Source organism: Arvicola amphibius, chromosome 1, assembly GCF_903992535.2.
Source record: "Arvicola amphibius chromosome 1, mArvAmp1.2, whole genome shotgun sequence".
NCBI classification, from domain to species: Eukaryota; Metazoa; Chordata; class Mammalia; order Rodentia; family Cricetidae; genus Arvicola; species Arvicola amphibius.
In genome coordinates, this window is record NC_052047.1 from 30,665,996 (window position 1) to 30,682,000 (window position 16,005).

The 16,005-nt window shown below is 40.5% G+C and overlaps 1 protein-coding gene across 1 annotated transcript in view; it reads left to right on the top strand.

Annotated features, from left to right (window-relative positions):
• The window catches only part of Txk (TXK tyrosine kinase), a 58,633-nt gene that overhangs the window by 18,547 nt on the left and 24,081 nt on the right, over positions 1-16,005 (top strand). Inside the window, exons 5-6 of the mRNA XM_038335627.1 lie at positions 2,996-3,061; positions 9,509-9,563. Coding sequence (XP_038191555.1) covers positions 2,996-3,061; positions 9,509-9,563 — 121 coding nt within the window. The remainder of the gene's footprint in view (positions 1-2,995; positions 3,062-9,508; positions 9,564-16,005) is intronic.

Genomic DNA, 16,005 nt, shown 5'->3' on the forward strand with positions numbered 1-16,005 from the left:
ACGCCCCTGCCTCCCCCGGCCCCCGCACACATGCCACCACTTGGCCCTGCATGTCCTGGGGATCACTGCCTAAGGGTTTACTTGTAGAATAGGAATAATACATAAGGACTGGGGAGTTGGCTTTACTCCATAAAGTGCTTGTCTCACAAAGGTGGGGACCAGAATCTGGATCCCTAGAACACACATTGAAGTCTAGAGAGCCTGGTGGGCCTCCTGTAACCCCAAGCACTAGAGAGAGGCCAAGAAGGGAACTCCTGGAGCTAGCTGGCTAGCTAGACCAGCAGACCTGAGGAACATAAAAATCATTGAGAGACTCGGTCTCAGTGTGTAAAGTAGAAATCTATCAAGGCAGACTTATAATAATCAGTTGGTATCATAGTGACTAAGCTAAAAGTAGGCAAAGAAAACCAGTCTACAAATCACAATCCCAGAAAACTTAGACAACAATGAGGACACTAAGAGAGACTTACATAGATCTAATCTACATGGGAAGTAGAAAAAGACAAGATCTCCTGAGTAAATTGGGAACATGGGGACTTTGGGGGAGGGCTGAAGGGGAGGGGAGAGGCAGGGAGGGGAGCAAAAAAATGGAGAGCTCAATAAAAATCAATAAAAAAGTAGGAACTACTAAGGTCCATTACTTTAAATTTCTACAATGTATACACATTTTAGTTTGGCCCCCTCCTCCATTATAAGCAGTGCTGTAAAGCAGTCTTTGAGCACGGTCTTGGACTCAAGTCAGACTATTCCTATGAGGTGGGGTTCAAGTGGGGAAGTTCCTAATGCCTAGCAATAGTCATCCTGCCCTAGATACGGAAACTGCAGGTATGACACCTGTCAGTGGGGAGGCCAGGAGTTCTCTTTTTCCTGTCCTTTTATATCCTCTTGAAATGACCAAAAGACAACCAAGATGCATTACTGACAAAGTGAAAGTAAGTCGTAGAACAAGCCTTGAAGTGTGATAACTCTCTGTAAATTAAATCTAGGAGCAACACCACATATTTCAACATGTGAGCATAGTTCATTGAAAAGAATCACTAAGTGAACAGTGGCGTTAGGTGCAGGAAAGAGACTAGTTGGAAGTAGTGATTGTGTGTGAGGGGTTCAGTAAAGAAACTGCCAACATGGCCACTCCATGATATGGTTAAAGCATTTATTGTTGATGTGAAAGAGAGCAGAGAGAAAAGGAAGCAGACTGAACATGGCCAGCAGATTGGAGATGCCCAGGGCTAGGGAAGTGGGGGAAAATAGTGGACACAGCAAGATAGCAAGAGAGAGAGAGAGAGAGAGAGAGAGAGAGAGAGAGAGAGAGAGAGAGAGAGAGGGATAGTTAGAGAGAGAAAGAGAAAAAGAGAGAGTAAGTAGTTAGCGAGAGATGATAGACAGATTGATTAGATAAATAGGCAGATAAATGATAGATAATATAAATAGATAGATGGATAGATGGATGGATAGATAGATGATAGATAGATAGATAGATGATAGATAGATAGATAGACAGATGATAGAGAGATAGATAGATAGATAGATAGATAGATAGATAGATAGATAGATAGATTATAGAGAGAGAGAGATAGATGATTGATAGATAGATAGATAGATAGATAGATGGATGATAGAGAGATAGATAGATAGATAGAAAGATAGATGGATGATAGAGAGATAGATAGATAGATGATAGAGAGAGATAGATGATAGATAGATAGATAGATGATAGAGAGATAGATAGATAGATAGATAGATAGATGATAGAGAGAGATAGATAGATAGATGATAGATAGATAGATAGATAGATAGATAGATAGATAGATAGATAGATAGATAGATAGATAGATAATATAGTGAAAGTAGTGGGATAGGAGGAAACCTTGACATTATAGAGAACAAACAGGTATCTTAGAGGAAGGAATCCTAGGGAAGTAAGAAGGTCCAGGATGCAAGGCCCAGGTATGGACCTTGAAATGTGTAGCAGGTGTTTGTGAATCTGAGGAACCCTGGAGGCAGCTGTGGACTTTGATAGCAACTACAGGTGGCCACTTCTGCCAGAGGTAAGAGAAATGACTCCTTTTGACAGGTGGGAACCAGTTGCATTAGTTCCTGGAGAATGCTAGCTTTTATCTGACTACAAGAAATCTTCCTATAGTCCAGGTTGAGGTGGGCCTAGACTCAATTTTGGATGGGTCAGTTAGCCTGCCTTTTTGGGGGAGAAATAGGGTACCCTTTTGACCCAATATTGACAAAACAGAATTTTTGGCATTGTTTTATAAACTCTATGAATTTAACTATAAAATAAAAAGCTAATGGCTTCTTTTCTAAATCCAAGGCCTTTCAATAGTCCGTCTACAGTGAGGCCAATGGCAAAGCTCTCAGCTTACCCATGCTCTTTCCACTGAACAGTGCATGTTGAGTTGAAACTCAGAGCTGCATCCACTTTCCTTTGAAAATACATAGCGGAGCTGGGCTTGATGGCACCAGCCTGCAACCCTGCAACTCTTGAGGTGACACAGGAGGACCTGGGATTTGAGGTTAGCCTGAGCTACACGGGGAGATTATTTCAAAAGAGAAAGAAATGAAAGAAGGAAAGATGGAAGGAAGGAAGGAAGGAAGGAAGGAAGGAAGGAAGGAAGGAAGGAAGGAAGGAGGAGGAAGGAAGGAAGGAAGGAAGGAAGGAAGGAAGGAAGGAAGGAAGGAAAGAAGGAAGGAAAGAAGGAAGGAAGGAAAAAAGGAAGAAAGGAAGGAAGGAAGGAAGGGAAGAAAAGGAAATAGGGTCACAAAATCTCTTAGAGTAGCTAATTTATAAGTCAGGATCTTAGTATTTAGTGTGTAAAAATTTTTGTTGAGTTGGAAATGAAAAACATTTTTATTCTTTTAACAGCTTAATGACTAAAATGCTTTTGATTTCTCCCCTACATCTTTGGAGTTTAAGTAATTATAGACACATCATGGTAATGTTACAAACCTCCCATTTTGAGTTTTGTATTGTTTTGTGTTGTAGGAATGAAGGCTTAATCCCAAGCAACTACGTGACAGAAAACAGAGTCACCAATTTAGAAATATATGAGTAAGTGCCCCCTCCCAAGCCTGCACTGTGATTAACCTATGACAATCAGGGACTTGCTGGGAACTTTGAAGTATAGACAGTTTTCAGGTTTGTAAAAGAAAAGGAAACTAACACATTTGGTGGCCTTAGCAATAGAGAGACCTCCAATTCTTAGCTCAGCTGCTTCTGAGAATCTTCCTTAAGCTTGTGTTTATTTTGTTTGGCACAACCATGCTGTAGAGACACTGATACACGTGTTGTACTGCATGTCCTACACGGAACGTTTGCTCTTGGGATCCCACAGTCGGCACAGGCCCGTTTTAGATGCTGGCTCGGTTTTGATCTTTTTAGAAATACCTGAGGACAAGAGGGAGGCTGATTGTACCGTTTACAAGAACTTTAAGTCTGCTTATCCAATTTATGTTTTAAAAAGCTTCCTCTCTTTTTGATAGCCATTATAGCTTTGGAATAGGAAGGTCTGGGCAATGGCGTCGAAGATCCTTGCTCTTCAGGTGAAAAAGTAAGGGCAACAGATTAAGTTATAGGTCCAAAGTGCTTGACCTGGACAGCTTGAATTCATGGCCCCTCCTCCCTTGGTACTTATCTTGCAATTAGCATATGCTTCCAACAGGTGCCAGTTTGAGACCAGACATCAAATACAATGGAGCAAGCTTCCTTGGCCTCGCTGCTACTTTAGGCAAGATTAAATACACCTTTCTCTAAAATGACCCCAATTTTGAAATTTCTGGTGAATAATGCAGTCCTTCATAGATGGAGACCATCATAGAGCACGTGGCACATGTAACATGGCTTTCCCAGACTGCTCTATTGGCTGTCTCTTCCTCCTTCCCACCATGTTCTTCAGCTCCATCACAAAGTGCCTTCAGTCTTTTCTGCCTCGAATGTTCTTTCTGTTGACCTGACCCTTTGGCCTGAGATTCCACTTTCCATTCTCCACCCCATTATGGGGACTGAGTCATCTCCCTTAGAAAACAGTTTCATATCCGCTTATGGTCACTCACTCCAGCCTGCCCCAGAGGGTCTCGCTGCTCCCCTGTGCTAAGCTGACCAGCAAAAGAAGCCTAGCTTAGAGGAGACCGTGTATGAAAATCAACCCAGAATAATTAGGAAAAGCAGGACTATTTTCGTATCTTTGTTCAAGTTCGGATTTTCCAGAAGATCAAAGCAGACATGTGTGACCTGTGTCTGGCGGTTATGAACAGACTCTCAACTATGTTACTTTTGTTTCTTTCAGTCATAGCTCTTTTTCTCATTGCTTCCTTTGTTAAGACTAAGCCAAGACTCTGGTTTAAGGCTGTTTGTATTGTAGAGATCTGATCCTCTGAATGGGACAGCTCTGGTGTTAGGCGCACACCTTTAATCCTAGCGCTCAGGAGGCAGAGGCAGGTGGATCTCTGTGAGTTTGAGGCCAGCCTCCAGGACATCTAGGGCTACACAGAAAAATCCCTGCCTCAATGCCCCCCCCCCCCCAAAAAAAAAAAACCCAACAAAACAGAATTTCCACTTAATTTCTTTGGACTCTGATTTACATAAATTTTAAAATCAAGTTTTTTAGTGATTCAAATCTTAAGACTACTCACTAAATTTTATTTCTTTTTAAAGAGCTGCATTAAAATAGGAATGTAATAGTTACCATCACTAATCACTAGAATATATGGGTCACTTAGCACGCGCCACCCACTTTTATGATGACTATACAAAAGGACCACCATAGGTGGAGGTGCTGAGTGCAGGAGCAACACTGCCTACTGCCTCTGAATGCTCCAAAGAGTGGGGACACGACCTCACAAGGAACACAGTAAACATATGATGATAATGGGGAAGTCCTTAGGAGTTTGGCCCACCCGATCTAGTTTTACAGGTGATCAGCATGCCTTCGTTATTTCAGCACCTGGATCCCATTATGTGTTCAATCCATTAACGTATACTGGGGATGTATCTGATATCAGTCACGTTAGGCCCTGGGGCTACAATTGAGAACACACAGAACCCTCCTTGCCTTAATGGAGCCGAAAAGTAGTGGAGAAAAGGGACATTAAACAATTCTAGATATAAAAACAAATATATAATTCTAAATTATAGTACTAAATTGTTATTCTAAAGAGTAGTATAGGAATCACAGGAGAAAACGGGGGAAGTGACAGATGTAGGCAGAAGAGTTGGGATAGGAACGACGTCTATCAGAACGTGACAAGAGCTCTCAGGGTGGTAGGAGGCAGTTTGAAAGGTTGTTGGGGGACCTCTGTTATTTCAGGGGACACTGGTGTGTAGAAAAATTTATGGCTGCTTTGGTTCTAAATGCACACCTAAATTATCAATAGTCCATTATACTAACACAGTTTTCAGTAATCTTTCAAATTCAACAGGCTGGTCTTAATAAATTATTCATAAATTTAAATAAATAAGAAGAATCACTGTAATTCAAATTCTACTTACTAAATATACTTCAGTATTTAGTCCTATTTATAAGGCCAGTCAGTTAGATTTCCTGATATATCTGATTTGCATTAACAAACTGGCTATAGTCAGTCATGGTTTGAGTTTTTTTTCTTTATTTATTTATTTATTTATTTATTTATTTATTTATTTATTTATTTATTCTGTACACAATATTCTGTCTATGTCTATGCCTGCAGGCCAGAAGAGGGCACCAGACCCCATTACCGATGGTTGTGAGCCACCATGTGGTTGCTGGGAATTGAACTCAGAACCTTTGGAAGAGCAGGCAATGCTCTTAACTTCTGAGCCATCTCTCCAGCCCCATGGTTTGAGTTTTTCACATAATTAGCTGGCAAATTTACAGGTGTATGAAGTCCCGTGGAAGTCCTTCAAATGAGGCCAGAAAGTTCAACATTTAAATCATGTGGGAGTTCTCCTCCTAACCATGCAAATACTTGCAAATTAGTCAAATTCTTCTTTGCTTCAAATAACAAGTTTAAAATTAATTATACATTTGAAATCAGGAAAAGCAGAATGTACTATATCGTCTTAAATTTATAAACATTTAAAATAGCAAATGTGTTGACAACTTTACCTGGGAAATGAACTCGACTTCTCTTTCTTTCCTCTGTACTGAATCCTTCATATCCTAGGGCTACCCAGTCACCTACTAAGGGAAGCAAATTCACCTTCTCAGATGTAATGGGGTTTCTGGATCAGAAAGTGAAGCACACAACTGTGCTATCTATTACTTAGAAACCTAAGAGAGGTCTATGGCCATACCCCAAATGCACCCAATCTCACCAGAATGCTAAGGGCTGTATGTGTGCACGTGTGTAATACACAGGCTGTTTCTCCTGAACTGCAGTTTCATATGCTGTGTTATGTTTTGTCAACTCTTACTTCACATTATTTGGTATTAGTTTAATATAAGGTGTCTAGATATGAGAGATTTAGTCTGTGGTAGTTTTAATTGTCAACTTGATGCAATCTATGATCACCTGGGAAGAGTCCCAGTGAGGGGTTGACTTAATTAGGTTGACCTGTGGGCACATCTATGAGGGATTGTTTTGATGGGGAAGACCCACCCATTGTGGCTGGCACCATTCCCTGGGCAGGGAATCCTTAACTGTATAAAAGCAGGCAATTATTTAAGTGGTATATTAGTTAGGATTCTTTAGAGGAACAGAACTAATAGAATGAATCTCCTATATGTATTATAGTAAGGGAATTTATTAGAATGGCTTACAGGATGTGGTCCAGCTAGTCCAACAATGGCTATCTACCAATGGAAGGTCCAAGCATCAAGTAGCGTTCAGTCGGTGAAGCTGGATGCCTCAGTCTTCATTGTATGCTGGAATCCTGAAGAAACAGGCTCTAATGCCAGTGAAGGAATGGGCTTGCTAGGGAGAGCGAGGGCAAGCAGGCAAAGAGCTTCCTTCTTCCATGTCCCTTAGATAGGCTGCCAGAAGAAGGTGTGGCCCAGATTGAGAGTGGATCTTCCACCTCAAAAGATCCAGATTAGAAGTGGGTCTTCCCACTTCAAAATATTTTAATTAAGGGGGGGGGAATCCCTCAAAGGTATGCCTAGCCATTTTTGGGTTTTAGTTCATTTCAGATATAGTCAAGTTGACAACCAGCAATAGAATGGCCATCACAAGTCTAGTCGCATGGTGTTCTCATTTGTAAATTCATTACAGCAAAGAGATTTTTTATTAAAAATCCCAAGTAGTTCTAGAAACAAACAAAGAGTGGAGAAAGCAAGCAGAGGTGTCGTGTGTAGCATCAATTCCTTTCCCTCTCTCTTGTGGATAGACTGCACCAGCAACATCTGGTTCCTGTTGCCCCAACTTCCAGGAGACAGTGGGTTGTAACCTGCAGTTCTGAGCCAAAATAAACTCAGCAAGAAAAAATGGAACTTGTTTTGTAAAAGCCCTTCTGACTTTTAGCTAATGATTTAAATGGATGCAATTCCGAACCTCTGCCCCCAGTCTCATGTCACCCTCATTGAACCTCTTCATTGTTTAGAAAGGAAAGAGTCCCCGAGTGACCCAAACTTCGTCACAGACTTCTTCTACCTGGCTCTACGGCAACTACTTTGAAATCGTTCTTACGATATTTCCATGTGGATGAATTTCAAAGTCAGATTTAAACAAAATGAATGCGCTCCCTTTTGTTGTTTATCACTGTGATAAACAAGCATAAAATACTAATATTAACACCGACACCGTAGCAGGTGGAAAATATTCTTGAAGAATGCAATTTATGTGAACTCCTCTCAATTTGAGTATCATTTTACAGCCCTGGCCTTTTGCAGATTCCGCTGATTCTAGTGACCTTTCATCACTATTTTCTTTTAACGTGCAGACTTTACAGCCTAACCAGTGGCGACCTGTCCATGTTCGTCCCTGTGCCTTTAGCACTGTCTCACTTCTGAAGGGATGGACGGGTCTCTTCTTTCTGGAAGAAGTCCCAGAGCCATACTGAAATTCCTCTGATATTGCAGTATTCCTTTAAAAGTCCCAAGTGGTGTTCACTATTGCTCTTCCCCACCACACCTTGAGTGGCCAGCTACTTTGTCTAAAATCCATCGCCATCACTTCCTGTTGCCTACGGTTCACCTTTTCTATGATTTATCTTTCATTTTAATGACATTAAGTTAGTGGTTTAGGTAGCCGACCATCCAGATTTTTGAGGCGGTTTCTCACCACCCGGTGGTAGGGGAAGTCCACGTGCTGAGAGACTCCATCCTTTCAGGCGTTTCAGTTAGCCACCTCTGGCCCATTCAGGTGACTCAGTTCATGTTTAATGTTGACTTTTTCTCTCCACAAAGCAGCGTTTCCAGTAATATTCAGTTACGTTTAAAGCTCTTTGTTAATCTGTTGTTTTGAAGTTGTAAATTTCTCAAGCTTTCTGTCTTCCTTGTTTGACAGTTTTCCTCTTTTCTGTACAACACTACTGCTTTAGCCTGGTCATATCAAACAACATGCTTGCCACTTAGTGTTGTTTAATTGTGCGTACTGTGTGTTGTTCTGATGGTCTGGTCGCCTAATGACATGTTGAATACAGAGAAAACAGGGATTGAAGGTGGAAGGGTGCTTATTGCTGTCAGAAAAGAAAGAACTCCAATGTGGTTTAGTAAATCAGGGGAAACTGTGATGAGGGAGAAGACAAGAGAGGCAGTTGGGTCAGGATTGTGGGTGGACTGTCCCTGTCTATTAACTCTGTTTATATTGGGGGAGCGGGGATGTATTAAGGAGAATTAGATAAGTCAGGATGGGTTTCACTTTGAAAAGGGACCTAACATCTCTGAAAACATGCAGACTGGAACTTTCTGAGGGGAAATAAAGATATGGAAATGGCTATATTTTAGTTTGTTCACAGAACTAAGCACATGTTAAAGATAACTTCTTTATTAAAAAATAATTTATTGCCAGCCTGGTCTACAAGAGCTAGTTCCAGGACAGGCTCTAGAAACTACAGGGAAACCCTGTCTCGAAAAACCAAAAATAATAATAATAATAATAATAATAATAATAATTTATTTTATCTTATTGCATTGGTGTCGGGGTGTCAGATCCCCTGGAGTTGGAGTTATAGACAGTTGTGAGCTGTCATGTGGGTGCTGGGAATTGAATCTGGGTTCTCTGGAAGAGCAGCCAGTGCTCTTAACCGCTGAGCCATCTCTCCAGTCCCTGAAGATAACTTCTTAACTTCATATTTTTTATATACAATGTTAAATCATGCAAAGTTATAATAAGTACTGTGTGGGCCAGAAGGGTGATGTGAGCTGTGGTAGAATGAACTATAGAATGGCTTGAAATGAGAAAAAAAAGTATTGATCTTGGTAAATTGGCAACATAATAGAACATTGTTATTTATCTGAATTTAAGCTAGAGCTTTCTAAACTAAATTCTAAATGAAGACTTTAAGATGAAGGAATTAGAGTATTTTTTCCTGAAGAAAAATTCCCATTAAGCTAAAATGTATTCTTTGTTAATTTTCCAGATGGTATCATAAGAATATTACAAGAAACCAGACGGAACGCCTACTGAGGCAAGAGGTAATTCAGTGTGGCCAGAAATAGCCCGTGAATATTTCTAGGAATGCTGAGAAGTCTATGATGAAGACTGTAGTCCTTCAAAAAGGTGTATTCCTATTCTTTCTGATCTTAAAATACCATTGCAAACTCACTCCCGCTACACATGTTTCTAAGTCAAAAATCAGGCATAGTCGCATAAGATCGCCTGTTCATGGACTGCCACTGTGATTTCAGAAACGTGTTTCTCTTAAAATAATCTTGACTTCAGACTCTTTCATTCAACAAGCATTCTCTCCGTGGAGTCTGTATCTGAGGTACCCATCTGACAGTGGTTCTCAGCCTTCCTAATGCTATGACCCTTTAATGCAGTTCCTTACGTTGTGGTGACCCCCAACCATACAATTATTTTTGTTGCTATTTTGTAACTGTAATTGTGATGCTGTTATGAATTGTAATGTAAATATCTGTGTCTCCCAATGGTCTTAGGCAACCCCTGTGAAAGGGTTATTAGACCCACAGGGGTCATACCCACAGTTTGAGAACACCGCCACCGCCAGATGACCTTTGCACAACAGAGCCTCTCACCTTGTGACCTCTGCTTACACCCATGAAAAATACAAATATAGAGAACTCTGCAGGGCTGGTTTCTTTAGTCTTTAGGAACAAAGAGGAGAATGTGTGGTTAAAATATTAAATTCAGATCAAAACTGCTCATTTAGGTCAAATCAAGTCAAAACAGCAGAGAGTCTAAGTTTCCGACGTCAGCGCAGGGTAACTGAGGGGAAATGAAGAGTCAGACCTGGACCTGGAGAGGAAGTGTGTCATTCTGTGCTGGCCTCAGATGCTGAGACTCTAGAAATGTGAATGAGAGTCAGTTTGGTACATAAAAGAAGATCCATGTCAGCAATGACCCAGGTTGCAGAGAAGACCCACTCTAAACTAGGGGGCCATACGGAAGATGGGGGACCAAGACTTGACCTCGGGTGAGGACGTGGGTAGAACCTAGACGGGTCGGCTAGCTCAAGAAAGCTCGGAAAGTCAATAGCTCCACCCTGGAGAATTAAAGGAGGAGAGCTGGAAGCAGCTTTGCAATAACAAGATGATATAGGTCACATGATCCGAATCCCAGGAATGTGTATGTCTGGCACAAGAGATCCTGTGATTGGAGGGTCTCATCTTGCTGAAGACAAGACCAAAGAGTTACGGAAGAGCCCACATGCCTGCCACACTGATGCCATGTTAAAAACTTGACCCTGAGGGTTTTGGGGTTTTTTTTTTTTCAGTTTTCTGTTTTCCTTTGTTTGAGATAGCGCCTCATGTGACCCAGGCTAGCTTCAAACTCACCTCATAGCTGAGACTAATCTTTAATTTGTGATATTCCTTCCTCTAACTCCCAAGTCCGGACTACAGGCATGTGCGCGCCACTGTGCTCTCTGCCCTGACATTTCTGAAGGGTCTAAAATTGCACATCTGGAGCCCACTCCATCATTTCCCCCACATTCACTAAAAGCAGTCACAAAGATGGACGCATTCTCATTTTTCCATCTATTTGTATGTTTATCATCTATATGTGTGCATAAATAATTTTACCACTTGACATAAAGATGATCATATGCATTGATATTTGCTTATTTTTGAGTCAAAGCCTCAACATGTAGCCCAGGTTGGACTCAAACTTGAGGCAATCCTCCTGCCTTAACCTCCCAGGTACTGGGATAATAGGTATGAGCCACCATCCAAGACTTTGGATTCTTATGATTTAAAAAAAATCATTCATATGTATACATTTAGAATCACCATAATATTCAATATTTCATTGTATGCATACGTAAAATCCATTCAATGTTTATAAACATTCCAGTTGTTTCCAGCTTCTTACTGTTCAGAACATTGGGGTGATGAGCTTCCTTGTAAGAATCTTGCATACACATGTACACACTGTATTTTCAGACTTAATATTGCTAGGTATTTTCAAGACTTGATTCAGAACAATTTGACTGGTTGTGGTGGTTTGAATGAGAATGGTCCCCATAGGTTCATAGATTTGAATGTTTGGTCCCAGTTGGTGGAATTTGTTAGGTTTGGCCTTGCTGGAGGAGGTTTGTCACTGGGGTAGGGTGTGGTTTAAAGATTCAAAAGCCCACACCGTTAGTTAGCTCTTTCTCTTTCTGCCTTGTGCTTGTGGTGGAGATGCAAGCTCTCAGCTATTGCTCCAGAATCATGCCTGCCTGCTTGCTACCCTGTTCACCACCAGGATGCTCATGGACTCTAGCCCTCTGGAACTATGTGTTCCAAATTAAATGGTTTCTTTTAGAAGTCAATGGTCATGGTGTTTTGTCATGGGAATAGAAAAGTAAGATGCTAATTTACACTTCTATTTATTAAGAATTTTATTCAAGTATACAATACATTTTGATCATATTCACCTCCCCCTTATTCCAGCTCCTTCCAGATCTCTCCTCGCATCTCCCTCCCAACTTCATTTCTTTTTTAAAAATAGTCCACTAAGAATAATTGCCCATACATGCACAGGGGTAAAGCCATCCACTGGAATATGGAAAACCTACTAGGGACCACATCCCTAACAAGAACTGTGCATATAGGTCAGAGGTTGACATCTGGAATCGTCCTTGGTTGCCCTCTATATTCTGTATTAATGTAGGGTTCCTCAATGAAACCCAGAATTTGATGATTTGTCTAGTTAAGCTAGGGGGATTGTTTCAGGAATTCCCTGTTTCTGCCTACCAAGTGTTGGGATTCCAGGCAGGCTGCCAAACATGCCTGGCATTTATATGGGTGCTAGGGGTACAAACTTGGATTCCCATGCTGGTACAGCAAATGTTTTCCCTACTGAACCATCTGTCTCCTCGGCCCCTTATGCATAGACTCTTCTACACACCACTCTTTCTTCCCACCAAGTCCTCTGACATCAGTACACAAGTCGTCTCTCATTCACTCTATCTGAATATCATTCTCTAGTTTAGATTCAGCACTGTCTTAGTTAGGGTTTCTATTGCTGTGAAGAGACACCAAGACTAAGGCAACTCTAGAAGGGAAAACATTTAACAGGGACTAGCTTGTGTTTCAGAGGTTTAGTCCATTATAATCATGGTGGGTAGCATGCAGGCAGACATGGTGCTGGAGAAGGAGCTGAGAGTTCTACATCTTGATCTGCAGATAGCAGGAGTCTGTGACACTGGACATAGCCTGAGCATAGGAGACCTCAAGCTTCACCCCGACAGGGACATATTTCTTCCAACAAGGCCACATCTCCTAATAGTGCCATCCCCTATGGAGGTCATTTTCTTTCAGACCACCACAATCATGATTTGTAAATCAATAGTTCATTATGGAAAGTAAGTGAGATGCACTTTCTTTCACTTTTAAAACAATGTTGCCTTCAATTCTCTCCTCTCACACATCTTTTTCCATTTATATGAGTCTTTCTGTAGAATAACTCTCCAGATGGAAACCCAAGGCCAAAAGAAATATACATTTCTAACTTCCGTAGACCTCCAAGTGCCCTGTAGGAGTGGTGAGGGGTCTAGACACCCACCAGAAACACAAGAGCAGCTGTTTCCCACAGCCTTTCCAGGCAGCACATGTGAAACATCTGGATCTTTCTTCTGCTGCCTCCTCTCACTGCGAATTTGATTCATTCTCTTAGCTTAGAGATGTCAAGCATTTTCCATATGTTACATTTTATGTCTTTGATTTTTCTTTGTTGTAACTATTCATATTCTCTGCATGGTTTTCTACAGGGTTTTTAATGCATTTCTCAGAATCTATATAGCTATATCTAAGGAAACTAATCCTTTGTGGCATGTGACAATATTTCTTTTAGGTTTTCAATTTTCTGGCCATTTTCTGGCATGAACTAGGCATTTGAATTATACGTGTTTGAATTTATCAAAGTATTTGTAAAGGTTGATAAATTGTATCAATGCAGAACTGCTTTCCCTACTCCAAGGTTACAAGAAAATACTCCCCTGTCTCGGTTTCATTTTGTAAACTTCTACTATTGGTTCATTTGTAATGTTTCCTGATGCAATGAGTAAGGGGAAGATTACTTATTCCTTATAAGTTTACAAAGTATCTTTTTATTCTGCACTTACTCTAGTTGCCATTCTCATAATGATAAAAAATTTATTTTGGATTATATGTATTTTCTACTTATCTTCATTGGCCAGCCTGTCTGTTCATAAACTGTTTTAAAGCTGGCATCCCTAGCTTTTCTCACTCTCAGAATCACCATGACACATAAAAACAAACCTTCCCACGGTCGCATTGGACACATGGGCAACAGTAGGGACAGATTCTCAGGTTCTCTGAGTCAATGGGCTGTGGTGTAAATGGGTTTGATGCTACTGGGTTCCATCTATTAAAATTTTCTTTAATTTTTTGATTTAATATTCAGTGGTTTTTCTTTCGTTCAGCCTGGTGTTGTAAGAAGAGAGCATGCTTATTCGTCCCGGCTGCCTGGCTAGCTTACACTGAAATAACCACGTAGAAACTGTATTAATTTAAACTCTGCCTGGCCCATTAGCTCTAACTTCTTATTGGTTAACTCTCACATCTTGATTTAGCCCATTTCTATTAGTCTATGTATGGCCATGTGGCTATGGCTTACCAGCAAGTTTCTAACGGGCGTCCGTCTGAGGCGGAAGAGCCATGGCTTCTCCTTGACTCTGCTTTCTTCCTCCCAGAATTCAGTTCCGTCTACCCTGCCTACCTAAGTTCTGTCCTATCAACTAAGCCAAGGCAGTTTCTTTATTCATTAACCAATGAAAGCAACACACAAACAGAAGGAACTCCTATACCAGCCTGGGTTAGGTTTATGTTACTGATATTAAGATGATCTTACACACATATTTTGGAATTTATCAGCTGTTCATTTGCTCTGGAACAGTTCAGTCTCAATACTATTTTTTCCTTTCAAGTTTAGTATTTTCTAGGATGTGATTATGGTTCTTTCTAAGCTGTGTTCTAAGAATCATGTCCATTGTTCTAATCCATAGATCCATTAGGGTTTTTAGTCATACTAGATTCAATCTTGATAAGTTGTTTGTTAATTATCCATTGCAATCATGCTTTAAATTTTGCTGCATAAAGGCAAATTAACTCTTATTTCTTTTATACAGTTCATTGATTTTTTTTTATCTTGTGGAATAATTTTTGATATTTGTTGACTCGGTTAATTAGTTTGTCATTTTTCTTGAATGACCAGATTTAGAATTTAATTACTGATAGTGCCATATTTTTACCTTTATAATTTGTTATCTTCTACTTTGATTTTTATTAATTTTTTTTACTTTAGCTGGTGTTTTGGCTAGTTTTATGTAAACTTGATACAAGCTAAAGTCATCTGACAAGAGGGGACCTCAACTTAGAAAATGCCTCTCTAAAATCTGACTGGAGGCATTTTTTTAACTAGTGATTGATGGGGAAGGGTCTGCCTCATTGTGGGTGGTGCCATTCCTGGGTTGGTGGTTGTGGGTTCTATAAGAAAGAAGGTTGAGCAAGGCATGAGGAATGAGCCAGTAAGTAGCACCCCTCCATTGTCTCTGCATCAGCCCTTGTCTCCAGGTTCTCACTCAGTTTTAGTTTCTGCCTTGGTTTCCCTCAATGGACTATGACTTAGGATAAAACATTTTTCTTCCCAGTTATTTCTTACAGCAATAGTGACCCTAACTAAGACACTTGGGTTTATTTTATAACCATTATTCTAACTTGCTGAATTAGATATATTAGATATGCTTATTTATTTATTTATTTATTTATTTATTTCTGTTTATTGTTCTAGTTTCCTTTCTGTTGCTATGACAAAATACTCTGACCAAACACAATTTGGGGAAGGAAAGATTTTATTTCAGCTTAAAGGTTATAGTCCATCACTGAGGGAAGTTGGGGTGTTAACTCAAACAAAAACTCGAAGCAGAAACCACGGAGGAAGGCTGCTTCCTGGCTCACCTGCAGGACCATTTTGGTTTTTTTTTGTTTTGTTTTGTTTTGTTTTTGTTTTTGTTTTTTGAGACAAGGTTTCCCTGTAGTTTCTAGAGCCTGTCCTGGAACTAGCTCTTGTAGACCAGGCTGGCCTCGAACTCAAAGATCCACCTGCCTCTGCCTCCCGAGTGCTGGGATTAAAAGCGTGCGCCACCACCACCCGGCCTCTTCAGGACCATTTTTACCTATCAGTTTTATACAGTCCAGAACCTCCTGCCCAGGATGTGGTGCTGCTCCTGTCAACTGGGGCCATCAAGACAACCACCTATGACACGCCCACAGACAGTCTCCCCTAGCAGTTTCTCAGTAGGGCACTGCTGTAAATACTAAGAGCACAGGCTTATTTCTGAACACTGTTGCAAGTGTATGGCAGAGGCTCTCAGGCACAGTGTTTCCTGATTATTTTCGATATTTTAATTTTATTTTTGTATCTAAATGATTTGTTTTCATTTATGTGTGC